Here is a 17,579-nt window from a genome sequence, read left to right as displayed (position 1 = left end):
ATTCAATTCTGATTTCCTGCTTGGGCTCTATGCACCCTGTTTGGAACAAATACCCCACTGATAGAGCTGCTGCTGGAGGCTACCACCTGCATCATTGAAGTTTGGAGCAGCTTCGTAAAGATCACAGCATCCAAAAGCACCCTTGTCTAAGAGCAAACCAAGAAATGAGGAAGTGGAAGGACCCTTCCAAAGACGAATCGCTAATTGATGGCAAGGTCAACGCTGGCACTACATACTTCAATTTAAAAGACAAGGCCGGGCACGGTGGCTCATGCCTGCAATCCCAGCACTTTGGGAGGCTGAGGCGGGTGGATCACGAGGTCACGACATAGAGGCCATCCTGGCTAACACGGTGAAACCCCGTCTCTACTAAAAATACAAAAGTTAGCCGGGCGTGGTGGCGGGCACCTGTAGTCCCAGCTACTCAGGAGGCTGAGGCAGGAGAATGACATGAACCCGGGAGGTGGAGCTTGCAGTAAGCCGAGACCACGCCACTGCACTCCAGCCTGGGTGACAGAGTGAGACTCCGTCTCAAAAAAAAAAAAAAAAAAAAAAAGACAAAACCCTGATGTCTGCTCTGTGGTTTTCAGGACAGTGCTCCTCTTCCCACCCCACACATGTGGTTCCTCCTGGTTTTGCAGCTCCAACCTCTTCCCAACTCATATCTTCTCTCCTGCTGTAATCTCAGCCATTCTCATGGTTTCTTATACCACCCTCATGTACACCATGATGATATCAAGATTTACAAAACCCTGACCTGTCTCTTGATCTCTATGCCACACTGCCAGCTGCTTCCTGAGCATCTGGAGCCGATGAAGTCACACCGACCTCTCACACGTAGAGTTTCCAAACACCACAAACTCAGGATCCTCCCACCAGCACCCCGCTAACCCCAGAAGCCTCCTGGATCCTGAGTTCCCTACCTTATGAATGACAGCACTATCTATCCAGGAACATCTTTAACTTTTCCCTTATCCCAACAGCATGTAAATAATTTGACGAATTTCTAGGGCTCCAAAAGTTCTAGCCACCACAGCCACTGCCCCAGCTAAACCCACATTACCTGCCACCTGGAATATCACAACAGAGTTGTCTTCCTAGCACTTGGATCAGATAGTGTATTCCAGCAACTTCAAGATTCTACAGGCCTACTTATGCCTTTTGAGATATATGCCTGGCCCACGGATTCCTTCTAGAACATTGCCCCACTAGCTCATCACCCCCAGGATTGGGTCTCTGGAAGTTGTGCATCTAATATCTGATCTTGCCTCCTGACTGAGGGTCGGGTCAGCGTGGCGCCTGACCCAGCAGTTCCAGGTGAGGGTCCGCACGCTGTTGCTGCCAGGGCCCAAGCAGCAACCTTGGTTCCTGTCTTTCTGCACCCCAGTGCCTCGCCCTCCCATGAAGTTCACTGGTTTCCTTACAACAGTTTCCCTTTGTCTACAATGGTGGGTTTCTGGTCTCCAAACCCAGAGTTTGACCTAAAACTCTGTTCTCTGGGTTTCCCAAAGCCACTGAGAGGGCTAAGAAAGACTTCGTCCTGGTCCCAGGCCCTTGTGATGAGCACGGAAACAAGGGCTCTAGTCCTGGGCTAAACTCCCTGTTCTTTCCTGAGGGAGAAAGGCCGGCCACGGAGAGCCCAGAGGGCACGGGTGGCTGCTTAGCCCACCTTTTGTAGAAAAGGTGCAGCTGGACTCCCTCCTTGACCGAACCTCAGCCAGGGTCCTCTGGGCCCTCTTCTTGACTAGGCCTCACCCTTGGCCTGTTAAGCCCAGTTTTAGGATTAGTGAGAATCCCTCTGAGCCCAGGATTAGAGAGAATCGTGCTAAGCCAGTTTAGGGAGAATGCCCCCCACCCTTGATGGCTAATCATTTTCATCTTCCCCCACCTTAGATACCAAGTTCCTCTTTGTAATTTTCCATCAGCTGAGTTCCTCACTCTGCCTTTTGGCCATAAACCTCCAGATGCCCTTGCTGTATTCAGAGCTGAGCTTAGTCCTGCACTAAAGGGCTCCCTCCTCCACTGCAGAACTCCATTAAAATCTGTCTTACCATTTTAAACAAGTGCCCAGTGCGATTTCTCTTAAACAGATGGAAACAACCTTGCGGGAAGACACAGAAAACATGAGAGGGTGCCTTGGAGAATCAGCCCTGCCGGGAAGCGTGAAACCCATTTAGGTCTGACTCCTTGCCTTCTACTAGAATATACTCAAGGTTTAGGACTGCCTTTAAGTGTTCTTCCATAATTAGCACTTTGACAATATTGGCAGACTAAAAAAAAGATACAAAGCCAAGAGCTCTGTCTCCCTCCCAACCCAGGGTTGCTTGAGCAATTTCCCTGCAGCCTGCACCATTAACCTCTAGCCTCCGGCCAGCATGGGCTTGATTCCCAAGCCATTAAAGTGCTCAGCCCCTCTCCAGTATGCATCCACTGTAGAAGTGCCCAGTCCTAAGATAAAGAGGACCAAGGCATCCACATTTAAGTCACCAGGTCTCATTGTTCTCACGGTCACCTCTGAGTGCTCTGAGGAAAACATGGCACTCTTCTCAGTGTCCCCAAACTCCCTGTGGGATGCAAGTAGCCATACATGTTTTGGGAGCCTGCCTTTGCTGTTCAGACCACAAGAAGTGTCTCCAAATGGATTCATGGTCTCACTACAGGCAATTTCTGGGCTAAGTTTTCAAAGAGTTCAAACTAAATATCTGTCACTACTAAAAAGCTGGAGGCTGGGTGCAGTGGCTCATGCCCCAGCACTTTGGGAGGCTGAGGTGAGCAGGTCGCTTGAGCCCAGGAGTTTGAGACCAGGCGAGGCAACATGGCAAGATGTCCTCTCTACCAAAAAAAAAAAAAAAAAAAACCAACTAGCTAGGGATGGTGGTGCATGCCTGTAGTCCCAGCTACTTGGGAGGCTGAAGTGGGAGGATCGCTTGAGCCCAGGAGTTCAAAGCTGCAGTGAGTCATGATAGCACCACCACACTGCAGCCTGGGTGACAGAGTGAGACCCTGTCTCAAAAAAAAAAGAACAAGCTGTACACTATGCTTCGGAACTACCAGAAAGGATTAAATATGAAAGCTTGTTTCAAGTAATGTTTTTGTCTTGGGTTGACGGTGTCAGTTATGGAAAGGAATTCAGGTCCCTGATATCTTTGCTATAGGCAGGTGGTGAAGAGAAGATATAAATGTGTCTATGTGTGTGTACATGTAAACATACATGCATATATATCCACATCCACATACATACAAACACACACATAATCACATGCACTTTTCATCTATAGCAGCTCATCTGCCACATTTATAAATTAAAATTAAAATGAGGATTAAAACATAAAATTGTGACATTAAAGCATTCTTTTAGAATTGAATTTTGTTAGTCTCTGAATGGAAATACTTGATTAACCCAGTAGTCTTATTACAGTTCCATCAGAATATTGGACTAAATCTGTAGGATTTCACTCACAAAGAGTAGGGCAGGGGAGCTGGTTTTCACATCATTTATGTTAACAAACTTAATAAAAGTTATGAACTGTAACCATCTCACCTAGTGTTTTTACAGTTTAGTGGCTAAGAATGGAAGCTTTATAAAAATGATTTATGAATGCACATATCCTGCCTATATTTAAATTTCATCCACTTTGTTCTGAGAATATTCGTATTTGTCCCATTACTCATCACTGATGGAGCCCTGCTGCGTGCTGGCCTGACCCACATGCTCCACGCTCTGCAGGGAGCTCAGGTTCCAAAGGCACCCCTGAAGTCACCGCTGTGCCTGTGGCATCCTTTAGCCTCACGGCCTGGCTGTTTAGAAATTCAAATCAGCTTCAAATATTGGCAGAGCCACTGAGCTATCATCTCACGTTTGGGGGAAAACTAGGCTCAAAAGTACATTCCATTATTAATAAAAATAAAAGAGAGAGAGAGAGAGAGTAAATAAAGGCTTGAAAGGGAACCCTGCCTGGGCAGACCCCAGTGCTTTACCTGCATTCGAAAGACTTTCATTTCTTTCCCAGGCAGAATGATCTTTGGGGGATGAGAAGAGTCGACTGTGGATCTAGAAAATAAACGGAAACATTTCCCAATTTCATATTTTGATTTGCCAGATATATAATCTTTAATAATGTACATTATTTTTTTAATCAGGAACATCCTGGAATCTCAATTCTCCCAAAAACAGCTACAGATTGTAATGAGGACTTACTTCCATTTTCTCCTGGGTTACCTCTATCAATGACTAAAACGAAGGTTTTTGAGGATTTCAAAATGCACAGGAAGAGAGGGAGGGAGGAAGGGAAACTAGAAAAATTCAGCCAACATTGACTTTGCCGTGGATTTTGTTAGCAGATCAAGGAACCACATCTAATATTTCTCTTCTGGCCCATCACAGTGCTGAATGGGTGCTGGGCTGAAGCTGGACATTCAATAAATATTGGTAAATTGATTAACTATGAGCCATTCAATTTCAGGCCTTTAGGACCCAGTGAAAATAAGCAGAATGTATAGGACACTATTCTGTTGTCTGCAGGTATGACTGTTTTGCTGACTTTTTCTGCCAAAAGGTAAAGATTCCTTTTGTGATTTTATTCTCAAAGCAGTTTGCTGAGGGTGAGAATTTTGGCTCTGATTTCTAACTTTAATGAGACTCCAGAGCATCTCACTCCATACTGGGTTTGCCCTACCCCCATCGTCCCTTGGAATATCCTGTGACCTCGCCCCAAAGCTGGAGAGCAACTGTCCTGATGGTCCTGTCATCATCTTGGCATGACTTGAAGGGGCAACACAGTCTTAGAGCACGAGCTGGGCTCTAATTGTGAACCTCAGTTCATGTCCCAGTCCCGAAGCTGAGTTAAACTTTTCGGTGTTCCGTTCCCATTATCGGCCCCTTCTCATCCCCTGAATCTGGGCAACCAGTTCTGGGGTTGCAGAGGGGAGTCTGGGAGAAGTCTGGCTTCCCCCCGACCCCACAGTGGAAGAGAAAGAATGGGATGGGACACGGACCTAGCCTGGGCTGAGATCCAGAGAGTTATTTTCTACCATCTCTGCCCCTCCCCATGGCCCAACTCAGCCACCACCTATCAGCCATGTGATTATTAATTCTAATAAGTGCTGAAAATTACTGAGACTTCACATATACTGGTTATGTATGCTCAGTACTTTACATACATCCTCTCATTGAATTCTCCCAACTCTCAGAAAGGTATGCTTCTTTTAGCTCCACTGTGAAAGCTCAGAAAGCTAAGGCTTCAGTTTAGTAACAGGCCAAGGTCACCTAGCTGGATGTGATGGAGCCAGGAATCAGATCGAGCCAGTTAGACCCAACACGCTAGCTTTTAGCCAATGTGTTCCAAATGTTGTTGTTACTAAGTGCTATGGTCTAAATGTGTCCCTCAAAATTCATGCGGTGGAAACTTCATCCCCAGTGCAACAGTGTTGAGGGTGGGGCCTAGCAGGAGGTGTTTAAGTCATGAGGACTCTGCCTCACGAATGAATCAATGCTGCTGTGTTTAAAAGGGCTTATAGGAGTGGCCTTGCTCGCTTCTGCTCCTCTGCCATGTTTTTTTTTTTTTAATCAGGAACATCCTGGAATTTCTTCATTCTCCCAAGAAACAACTACAGATTGTAATAAGGACGTACTTCCGTTTTCTCCTGGGTTACCTCTACCAATGAATAAAAGGAAGGTTTCTGAGGATTTCAAAATGCACAGGAAGGGAGGGAGGGAGGAAGAAGCAAGAAGGCTTTTACCAGATGCAAGTACCTTGATCTTGTACTGCCCAGCCTCCAGAATTGTGAGAAGTAAGTTTCTGTTCTTTATAAATTACACAGTCTCAGATGCTCTGTTACAGCAGCACAAAGAAGACTAAGACACTAAGTATCATTATTTGGCTATTTGACTATATCTGGCAATACTTATGTAGCCATTCTACTTCTATATATCTTTTTCTCAGACTTAGCGTAGATGCACCATGGGAAATACTGGATAATGCATAAAAATTTTCAGGGAAGGAAATAAAAGTGCTGCAACATTGTATATGGGGCTGGAAAATAATTTAAATCTTAAGTCTGTCAGAAGCAGCAAGTTATCTCTCCACTGCTTCACACCAATCAGGTAGATCTGGAGGCTGTCTTGGAGATGGAGGGATGCAGAGAGAAACTGGCGTAGTGGAAATTTTAAGCTTCATCTCTCCTGGGTTGTTGTCTTGTGTGGTTCTTTTAAGAAAGATTGTTATGCATATTTTTAATGTAACTCTATCAAGTCTAGCAAGTTAACTAACCTGGGATATGACAACACAGAATTAATTTTCACTTGAAAATCTCCTGATGCACCATGTAGTTGTTAGTCAAGAGCCCCAGCCTTGCCATTAAGTAACAAACACTGAAGTGCTTTGGTTTGGATCACAGATGATCTCTCTCTCTCTCCCCATCCCCCCCCCCAGCAATTCACAATGGATGGCAAATTAACTAAGACCCACAGCGTTCTGCAAATGCCTGGCTTCTCCAAAGCCTAGAACCATGTTCTACAGGTTATGGGCACTATTGATTCAAGAATTTTCAACGATGGGGTGATTCAGGAACTTCTTTCATCAGCTGGACCCCAGGTCTTAGTCCAGTCACAACATCCTGCAAAGACTTGGCGTGGACTCTACTTTCTGCTGGTTTCTCACTGTAATCCTTTCCTGCAGAAGAGCAACACTTTCCACTGCCATTAGGGTAAAGTACGATGAGGGCCCTGGTGGTGCCCCTGTTCATCTCTGTGGCATCACTCACTGGGCATCTCTCTCCTGCCACACACCCTGTGAGCTCCGCTCATCTCCTTGATTGGTTACACTCTCACCCACCACAGGGCCCTCGCATGCATTGTCCTATTTGCATAACACGTTAACACATCTCCCTGGTCCTTCTGGAGCTTGGCTCACATGACCTGCCCACATGCATGTCTCTCCTGACATTGCCTTCAAACCAAGGTCAGGTTTCTGATTTATAAGCTCCTGCAGAAGCATTCCTGTTCCTTCAGAGCACTTGCTTTGGTTTGTAAATACACACTGATGCAGGTGAATCTACAACCGATGTCTGCATCTTCCCTCAACCATAACCCCCATGAGAAGAAAGTTGTTGGCCTCACTTGCTAATGGATTCCTCCTCACCCAACCAGGTCTGCCTCCTGCTGAGACCCAGAGGTTGCTGGGAGCAGGTCCTACCTGTACATCTCTGGTGTCCAGCACCGCGGTGGGTGTTAATGAGAAACACAGTGGATGTTTGCAAAAGAAAGGAGAGGAGAAAAGATGGAAGGAAGGAAGGAAGTAGTAAGGGAAAAGATAGAATGGGAGCTCAGGAGGGAGTGGGGAGGAGGAAAACAGGGGAGAGGAGGGGAGGGGAGGGGAGGGGAGAGGGAGGGAAAGGGCAGAGTTCCCAATCAAGGTTAGGAGTTAACAGGAGACACCAGCCTCTGGCCTGCAATGCCTGGGATTTATGTGGCACTCTTTCTACAAGTGGAAATATTTTCCCCAGTAAACCAAAGGTTGACTCCAATTTTTACTATTTACTACTCTGAGGGAGAGCCTGATCAGCCTTTGCTATTTTGTGAGTGATCATTAAGTGACTCCTAACTCAGTCCTTTCAAGACTGTGTCTCCCTTAAGTCTCTGAAGCAATTAGGGTGTTATTTAGTGAATGGAAACAGTAGTTTACCAAAGCCACACAATGGGAAAAAGATTTAAGAACCATTTTTCACCTCTGTTCCCAGTGACTCATGGGCCTGATTTAAACCTGGGGTCACGTGAGGAGCTATCATTGAGGGCAATTAATCCTCACAGGATCATCTAACAACTCTGTGACAGAGGCATGATCATTATTATTTCCACTTTACGGATCTGGAAAGTGAGGCAAAAAGAGGGTAAGTAAGTTGCTCAAAGTCACACTCCCCTAGTAATTGAGTAAAGGACCCCACACTGGAACCCAGGCTATTAGAATCAGTCCTAGGGAATAGAAAACTATGATTAGGATCAAGTACCATAAGAAAATCATGACACTCCTTGATAGAGTGGAATGCCCCAGCTTGCAAAGCTCTGATATTCACATGACTTCATTTTGATTCTCCAAATTCCCTGAAAGATGGTGGCTAGGACACATAGATTTTTAAAGATATATATGACAAAACTCAGGCCCAGAAAGGATAAGAAACCTAAGTGTCCAAGAACAAGAAAATGGTGGCTCTGTCACCTACACCAGCCCTCCTGACCCTGGTCCAGCCTTCCTTCCACACCCCCCCCACCACCTGCCACTTCACAGGTACAATCCTGCCAGACGCACCCTGTAGAAATTCTGTGGTCAAGCCTGGTATCTGCTAAGACAATAGTAACATCAACATCACATTGATCTATGAATTCCATCTGCAGCCAGAAGCAGTGCTCCCATGAGCTTTGACTAAATATTGTAGGTGCAATAATGGTAGAACCTTCCATATATGTAAGACTAAATGCTTTACAAAGCAACTCCTACATCATCTCACTTGTTCTCCCAAGTCCTGCCATCATAGCTGGGCTCAAATGAGCAAATATTTTACTGTTTTTGTTGTTTCCTGACTCTCCCTTCAAGATACCTGAGTACTCACTATGGATCCTAATCTGCAATGCTAACATGCATAAAGCTCTGTAGTCCGAGAGTTTTTCTCCCTGGGTTTGTAGCAAACTACTCTGACAGCAAAACCTTACCTGAACTAACCTAAGGTTATTTATTATATTAATTTATTCCATTGAGTGTGAATATTCATACATTCTATTAATTAAGCTTAATTACAGAGTTCTACCTCAGATCCTGATGGAGTTGTTGCACAATATTATCTTTTTAAAATCCAAAAAAAAAATTATTGTTGAATCACATCTGATCCCAAGAGTTTGAGATGGAGGAATGTCAATCAGTACTGTGGACATTTGATGAATACTCATCGCCAGCTTCTGGGTTAGGGTTTTCCATTAAGCAAGCAGAACAGGGACAGAAACGTTATACACAGCAGGAAAGAAGAGGGGAGAAAACAGCTGAGAATTTCCCAGAGTCTACACAGAACCCTGCTGCCAGTACCCTCCCCTACTAACTTTGCCTATCTGGACATGTGCATAGTTTGCAGAGAAAACAGAGGAGACATCCCCAGTCTACTTGGATCCCAAGGAGACAAAGACCAAAAGTGGATTTTTGGCTGCATCTTCTCTTTAAGATAAAGATAGACATTACTGGAGTCCAAAGGAAAGAGGACTATCTCTTTTCAGCATCTGAATGTCTCCTCCAAGGGATGTAGGAGGTTCCACCAGAGGGCGGACAGCACGTGCGATGGATGGTTCCAGGTTGGACTGCTGATTGGTTGGTGAGCACAGACTCTAGTGGGGATGGTATGATACGTACTCTCTACCGCTAATCTGGATGCAAGAGTGATATTTGCCAGCGTTGCATGTTTTTATTCAGTCTTCTGAACTCTTCTGCAACAATAATTAATGTCAGATCAGTTTATGGATCAACAGTGTATTTTCTGGTTAATGCAACCCTGCACCTATAATAACTCAATACTCAGATTTATCGCTCTACCATGATTCCCTCTTCATGCTTCATCTCTTCATGTTTACATCTGGTTTAACTTTTTCTAATCTAAAATAAATCAGCATGAAAAGCATTAGATTTTTCATTTAGATTCTCAATTGCCTTTTATTACCAAGATAATATCCCTTATCTGATTGCAAATGGTAGGATTGTTCCCTTGTTAGGATCTGAATGAGGATGCCGCAGTTCAATCTATCTGTCTCTCCTTGTTTCTCCTTCACTTTTGTTTTCAAGGGTGGTGGCTGGTGGGGTTCTGATCTGAAAATGAGGTGAATCAGGATGTAAAGTGGATATATTATTCCTACTATTTCTGCTCTTGGAGGTACATGGAGGAAAACAGCCTCCCCTGGCTGTCTAATGAGATGTGGTCTGCAGAGCGTTCACTCTTCATTTTCCCATCAGGTGACTTCAGCTCCCTGTGTGTTTGCAGGTATTAGTGAGAGCAGCAAGGACGAAGCACTTGGCTGGAGATTTCTATGCAAACATCAGCCATGAAGGGAGAATGACTCCAAAATATAGGCATGTTAAATACCCAGTTACCAAGTCAAATTTAGCTGAACTATTTTGTATATGAAAGAGGTAGATTTCCCCAGATTCCTTAAGTATTCCTTTCGGCATGTTCTATTATGTTTCTTATCATTTGTAACATTTTCTCTTTACAGGCATACCTCAGAGATATTGGGGGTTCAGTTGCAGACCACCACAATAAAGCAGATTATCACAATAAAGCAAACCACATGAATTTTTTGACTTCCCAGGACATAGAAATGTTGTTTACACTATATTATACTCTATTAAAGGTGTATTATGTCAAAAAATAGACATACCTTAATTTTAAAATACTTACTGCTCAAACAAAAATGCTCATCATTTGAGCCTTCAACAAGTTGCAATCTTCTTCTGGTGGAGGGTCTTGCGTTGGTGTTGACAGCTGCCAGCTGATCAGGGTGGTGGTTGCTGAAGGCTGCAGTGGCTGTAGCAATTCCTTAAAATAAGACAACAATGAAGTTTGCTGCATCAATTGACTCTTCCTTTCGCGAAACAGTTCTCTGTAGCATGTGAAGTTGTTTGGAGGCATTTCACCCGCAGTAGAACTTCTTTCAACTTTGGAGGCAATCCCCTCAAACCTCACCACTGCTCTATCAACAAGTTTATAGAATATTCTAAGTCGTTTGTTGTCATTTCAACAATGTCCACAGAATCTTCACCAGGAATAGTTCCATCTCAAGAAACAATTTTCTTTGTTCCTTCATAAGAAGTGACTTCTCATCCATTAAAGTTTTATCATGAGATTACAGCAATTCAGTCACATCTTCAGGCTCCACCTCTAATTCAAGATCTCTTGCTATTTCTACAACATCTTTAGTTACTTCCTCCACTGAAGTCTCGAACCCCTCAAAGTCATCCATGAGGGTTGGAATCAACTTCTTCCAAACTTCTGTTAATGTGCAATTTTGACCTCCTTTCATGGATCATGAATGTTCCTAATGGCATCTAGAATGGTGAATCTTTTCCAGAAGGTTATCAATTTGCTTTGCTCAGATTCATCAGCAGAATCACTCTCTATGGCAGCTATAGCCTTAGGAAATGTATTTCTGAAATAATAAGGCTTGAATGTTGAAATTAATTCTTGATCTATGGGCTGCAAAATGGATGTTGTGTTACGCCTGAAAACAACATTAATCTTCTTGTGCATTTCCATTGGAGCTCTTGGGTAACAGGGTACATTGTCAATGAGCAGTAATATTTTGAAAGGAATCTTTTTTTTTTTTTTCTAAGCAGCAGGTCTTAACAGTGGGCTTAAAATAGTCAATAAACCATGCTGTAAATAGATATGCTGTGATCCAGGCTTTGTTGTTCCATTTATAGAGCACAGACAGAGTAGATTTAGCATTATTCTTAAGGGTCCTAGGATCTTCACAATGGGAAATGAGCATTGGCTTCAACTTAAGTCACCAGCTTCATTATCCCTAACAAGAGAGTCAGCCTGTCCTGTGGAAGCCAGGCATTGACTTTACCTCACTAACTATGAAAGTCCTAGAAGGCATCGTCTTCCAGTAGAAGGCTGTTTAGTCTCCATTGAAAATCTGTTGTTTAGTTTAGCCACCTTCATCAGTTATTTTCTGGATAACTTGCAGCAGCTTCTACATCAGGGTTGCTGCTTCACCGTGGACTTTGATATTATAGAGATAGCTTATTTCTTTAAACCTCATGAACCAACCTCTGCTAGCTTCAAACTTTTTTTCTGTATCTTCCTCACCTCTCTCAGGCTTCATAGAATTATGGCTGGATTAGGCTTTGGCTTAAGGGAATGTTGGGGCTGGATTGATCTTCTATCCAGACCACTCAAACTTTCTCCATATCAGCAATAAGGCTGTTTTACTTTCTTATCATTCGTGTGTTCACTGGAGTAGCACTTTTAATTTCCTTCAAGAATTTTTCCTTTGCATTCACAATTTGGCTAACTGTTTGGTGCAAGAGGCCCAGCTTTCAGCCTGACTGGGCTGTTGACATGTCTTCCTCACTAAGCTTAATCATTTCTAAAGTAATCATTTCTAGGCATAATCATTTCTAGCTTTTGATTTAAAAAGCAAGAGACGTAAACGCTTCCTTTCACTTGAACACTCAGAGGCCATTGTAAGTTTATTAATTAGCCTAATTTTCATACTTTTGTAGCTCAGGAAATAGGTAGGGCTTAAGAGAGGGAGAGAGGTGAGAGAACAACTGGCTGTTGGAACAGTTTCTTGATTAAGTTTGGTATGTTTTCTGGGTGCAATTTGTGGCACCTCAAGACAATTACAATAGTAATATGAGGCCGGGCGCAGTGGCTCATGCCTGTAATCCCAGCACTTTGGGAGGCTGAGGCGGGTGGATCATGAGATCAGGAGATCGAGACTATCCTGGCCAACATGGTGAAACCCCGTCTCTACTAAAATGCAAAAAATTAGCTGGGCATTAGCCGGGCATGGTGGTGCGTGCCTGTAGTCCCAGCTACTGGGGAGGCTGAGGCAGGGGAATCACTTGAACCCAGGAGGCGGAGGTTGCAGTGGGCTGAGATCGTGCCACTGCACTCCAGCCTGGCGACAGAGCAAGACTCTGTCTCAAAAAAAAAAAAAAAAAAGTAACATGAACGATCATTGATCACAGATAACCATAACAGATATAATAATGAAAAAGTTTGAAATATTGTGAGAATTTCTAGAATGTGACACAGAGACACCCAGTGAGCACATGCTTTTGGAAGAATAGCACAGATAGACTTGCCCAATAAGACTGTCACAAACCTTCAACTTGTAAAGTATGTGATATCTGCAAAGTATAATAAAGTGCAGTAGAATGAGCTGTACTTGACAATGTGAGCTGATGATTCTAGAACTGAGTCCATTTCTCATTCTGTGTGGAAATGTCCTTCCCCAGGAATTGTTTACCACCACTTCCTACTTTCCCCCAATTAGAGTCCCGAGCAGTTTGAAATACTTTGAAATGAAATACACTGAAGTTACTCTGACTTTGGAACACCTCAGAGAGTTCTGAGAATTCAATAGCCCACTTGACCCTTTAACTTTTAACTCAATTGTTTTTCTTCTTTCAAAGCAACAGAGACAGAAGAAGAAGAAGAGGAAGAGGAGGAGGAGGAGGAGGAGGAGGAGGAAGAAGAAGAAGAAGAAGAAGAAGAAGAAGAAGAAGAAGAAGAAGAAGAAGAAGAAGAAGAAGAAGAAGAAGAAGAAGAAAAAAAACAACAACAACAAAGGCATTTCCAGCTTCCTGGCTCACCTGTTTGCATGACATGCGTGCCCTGGGCCTGGGGGGGACAAGGCCTTCAGATTTGGTATATTTTACACTGGTGATTGCTTTCTGTGATTTTTTTCAGCCAGACTGACAGAAAGGAGTCCTTTGTGTGGCTGACTTTCACACCTTCTCAGAATTAGGGGAAGTGATAACTTCTGCTTATTGAACACTAGCAAAATTTGGTCCTTAATGGCTTTATAACAGAAAAATCGTAGCGGCCACACCATGGAGTGCTTACCAAGGGCCAGGCACCATTCTAAATGCTTCACAGGCATTATGTAATCTCCACGGCAACTCACAAAGGAAGGTACTACTGTAATCCATTCTAAAGGCAAAGAAATGTTATTCTTATTAATAATAACATCAATAATGATGTTGTCAATAACTTTTTGGGCTCTTATTATGAGCCAAGGGCTTCCCTAAGTGCTTTTCATACACAACTTACTCAAGCCTCAAAGCAGCACAAGAGGAAATCACTCTTAGTAACTCCATTTTACATGTGAGGCAACTGACACTGAGGCAGCTAAGAGTCTATGAAAAATTGAAGAGTTAATGAATGGAAGAGTCAGGATTCATATCAAAGTTCATCTGATCAAGGCCAAGCCCTTGCTCCTCTGCTGCCTCAGTGGAACACCATTTATTTAATTAAGATGCTAGAAGTTGTAACCGAAATTTATCACAGCCACACAATACTACATACTTCAGGATTTCAGCTACATGACATTTCAGAACAGGCAACACTATAGCTTTAGAGAGCAGACGGGTGGCTGCCAAGGACTGGGCTTGGAAGGGCATTGAGTGCAAAGGGCACAGGAGACTTTTTGGCTTGTGGAAATGGCCTATGTCATGATTTGGTACTGGAGTTCAACTGTACCCATTTGTCACAACAAAATGAACTGTATGTTTCAAAAACATATGAGTAATCATGTATGTAAATTATATCTTAATAAGACTGATTTTTAACAAATATATTGTGAATAAGCTTCAATTTAGCTTAGAATTTCAAGTCAACAAATATATAACTAGTACAGGAAATAGGACATGCACCTGACCTCAGGGATCTCACTGTCCAACAAAAGAACCTGTAACTGACAACCATCCTAGGCATTCATACTTTGTGTTCTGTAAACACAGGTAAGTGCGGGGCCAGCTTCATGGGTGTGAGACCTGTGAATCTGCATAGGGGCCAGCACTCAGAAGTGCCATGCGCTCAGTTTAATGTCACTATTTTGAATTTTTTTTAAATTGTGGTAAAATATACATAACATAAAATTCACCATTTAAATCATTTTCAAGTTCACAATTAAGCACGTTCACAATGTTGTACAACCATCACCACTAACCATCTCCAGAACTTTTTTATCATCCTGAACAGCATCTCTGGACCTATTAAATGATAATTCCCCATTCCTCCTCCTCCCAGCCCCCGGGAGCCTCTATTTTACATTCTGTTTCTGTGAATTTGACAATTCCGGGTTCTTCATATAAGCAGAGTACAACAATGTTTGTCCCTTTGTGTTGGACTATTTCATTTGGCATCATATCCTCACAGTTCATCCAAAGGTGGGCTGCCTTTTCATTCTGTTGAGAGTGTCCTTTAATGCATCCAATATTTGATTTGTATGAAGTCCAATGGATCAATTTTTTTTCCTTTGTGGGCCTGTGCCTTTGATATCACCATCTTGAAAATTTTAATACTTTGTCTTTTTTTTTTTTTTTTTTTTTTTTTTTTTGAGACAGAGTTTCACTGTCGTTGCCCAGGTTAGAGTGCAATGGCCCCATCTCGGCTCATTGCAACCTCCGCCTCCTGGGTTCAAACAATTCTCCTGCCTCAGCCTCCCAAGTAGCTGGGATTACAGGCATGTGCCACCATACCTGGCTAATTTTTGTATTTTTAGTAGAGACAGGGTTTCTCCATGTTGGTCAGGCTGGTCTCGAACTCCTGACCTCATGTGATCTGCCTGCCTCGGCCTCCCAATGTGCTAGGATTACAGGCGTGAGCCACTGCACCCAGCTACCAATACTTTGTCTTTGAACTTGTGTTTTGTAAGTGACAGCCAACAGGACTATGGGGCATGCTGGGGGCAGAGGAGGCACATGCACTCCCTCACCACCCCATTGACATTGGGTGAACCTACAAAGTCTGGGTGTGGGAGTTCAGGAAGATACACAGTGAATACAAGGTGAGTGCATTCTGTCCCAGAACAAGGACGTTGAAATGCCGACAGCCATGAGGTCCCACTTCCCATTGGAACCAGACTGACTTCAAAGGCAGAAAGAAGGCAATGATGTTCTGAAAAACATGAGTGACCAGTAGCCCTATCAAAATCTGTCTTACTCATGCTACTTCCCTGTATAGCCAGCCACTTATGCTGAAATGATGACACAGAAGGAAGAGAAAGACAGGGCAACCCTAGTTCCTTTCCTTGTAGTCTTTCCTCACTCATCAGCAGGCCAAAGGGCAGAGAATATTGGTAAAATTATAGGAAGCAATGAAATTAAAAACAGTTGAGTTGATGTTTGCAGCACTTCTATTATTCTGGTTTGAATGAAATACATATATGCATCTATGAGCTACAAAAAAACATGAACTGTGTCATTTTGGTGAATCCCCCTGTGAGTTAGATGGTTTTTGTATTTGTGTTAAAACTGTCATTGCACAATGTAAAGCTGAACAGTAAAATTTGTGATAATAATTTAACATTTTAATTTTTACTTAAGCCAAAGTTAAATAGCAAATTTAAAACACTGTTAAAAAGTCAAGAGAAAGACTACAGAATAGAATGAAAATTATTTATATTTTAGTACCATTGCTGACAATTTTCCTTGGTTTTCATGGATTGATTGATTGACTGATTGATTGAAATGGGGTCTCACTATGTTGCCCAGGCTGGTCTTGAATGGGCTCAAGTGATCCTCCCACCTCAGCCTCCCAAAATGCTGGGATTACAAGTGTGAGCCATTAACCCTAGCCCTTTCCTTATTTTTATTTTTATTTTTTATTATTTTTTAAATTTATTATTATTATACTTTAAGTTTTAGGGTACATGTGCACAATGTGCAGGTTTGTTACATATGTATACATGTGCCATGTTGGTGTGCTGCACCCATTAACTCGTCATTTAGCATTAGGTATATCTCCTAATAGTGCTGCAATAAACATATGTGTGCATGTGTCTTTATAGTAGCATGATTTATAATCCTTTGGGTATATACCCAGTAATGGGATGGCTGGGTCAAATGGTATTTCTAGTTCTAGATCCTTGAGGAATTGCCACACTGACTTCCACAATGGTTGAACTAGTTTACAGTCCCACTAACAGTGTAAAAGTGTTCCTATTTCTCCACATCCTCTCCAGCACCTGTTGTTTCCTGACTTTTTAATAATCGCCATTCTAACTGGTGTGAGATGGTATCTCATTGTGGTTTTGATTTGCATTTCTCTGATGGCCAGTGATGATGAGCATTTTTTCATGTTTTTTTGGCTGCGTAAATGTCTTCTTTTGAGAAGTGTCTGTTCATATGATTCCCTATTTAATAAATGGTGCTGGGAAAACTGGCTAGCCATATGTAGAAAGCTGAAACTGGATCCCTTCCTTACACCTTATACAAAAATTAATTCAAGATGGATTAAAGACTTACATGTTAGACCTAAAACCATAAAAACCCTAGAAGAAAACCTAGGCAATACCATTGAGGACATAGGCATGGGCAAAGACTTCATGACTAAAACACCAAAAGCAATGGAAACAAAAGCCAAAATTGACAAATGGGATCTAATTAAACTAAAGAGCTTCTGCACAGCAAAATAAACTACCATCAGAGTGAACAGGCAACCTACAGAATGGGAGAAAATTTTCACAACCTACTCATCTGACAAAGGGCTAATATCCAGAATCTACAATGAACTCAAACAAATTTACAAGAAAAAAACAAACAACCCCTTTCCCTAGTTTTAAAACGAGGGAATCAGATTTTCATTTTGCAAGCTTCCTCCAGATTGCAGAGGCTGAACCTGAATAAGTAGCCATTATTGTGGAGCTGCTCCACAGAGTCTTCATGGTTTCTTTTCCTGTATATCTGACAGCCAGCACAGTGGCTGCACGCATTGGGAACTACAGAGCTTTCCTACTTCCAATCAGCAGTGAGGATATAAGCACACGGCATCTCCCATTCACTTCTGAGCCTCTCTGCATATCCAGTAGCCAA

General features: G+C 42.8%; 1 protein-coding gene across 3 annotated transcripts in view; it reads right to left on the bottom strand.

The window, feature by feature from the left end:
• C3H10orf90 (chromosome 3 C10orf90 homolog) overlaps nt 1–17,579 on the bottom strand; it is a 253,220-nt gene that overhangs the window by 217,829 nt on the left and 17,812 nt on the right. For all 3 annotated transcript variants that reach the window (XM_003277783.4, XM_030805470.1, XM_012505627.2), the window contains exon 2: nt 3,979–4,051. In XM_003277783.4, the coding sequence (XP_003277831.2) occupies nt 3,979–4,051 (73 nt within the window). The remainder of the gene's footprint in view (nt 1–3,978; nt 4,052–17,579) is intronic.

The sequence above is a fragment of the Nomascus leucogenys genome, chromosome 3, assembly GCF_006542625.1.
Source record: "Nomascus leucogenys isolate Asia chromosome 3, Asia_NLE_v1, whole genome shotgun sequence".
In the NCBI taxonomy this organism is placed as follows: domain Eukaryota; kingdom Metazoa; phylum Chordata; class Mammalia; order Primates; family Hylobatidae; genus Nomascus; species Nomascus leucogenys.
Note: the sequence above shows the minus strand (reverse complement) of the source record. Positions and strands in the feature narration are given on the sequence as shown.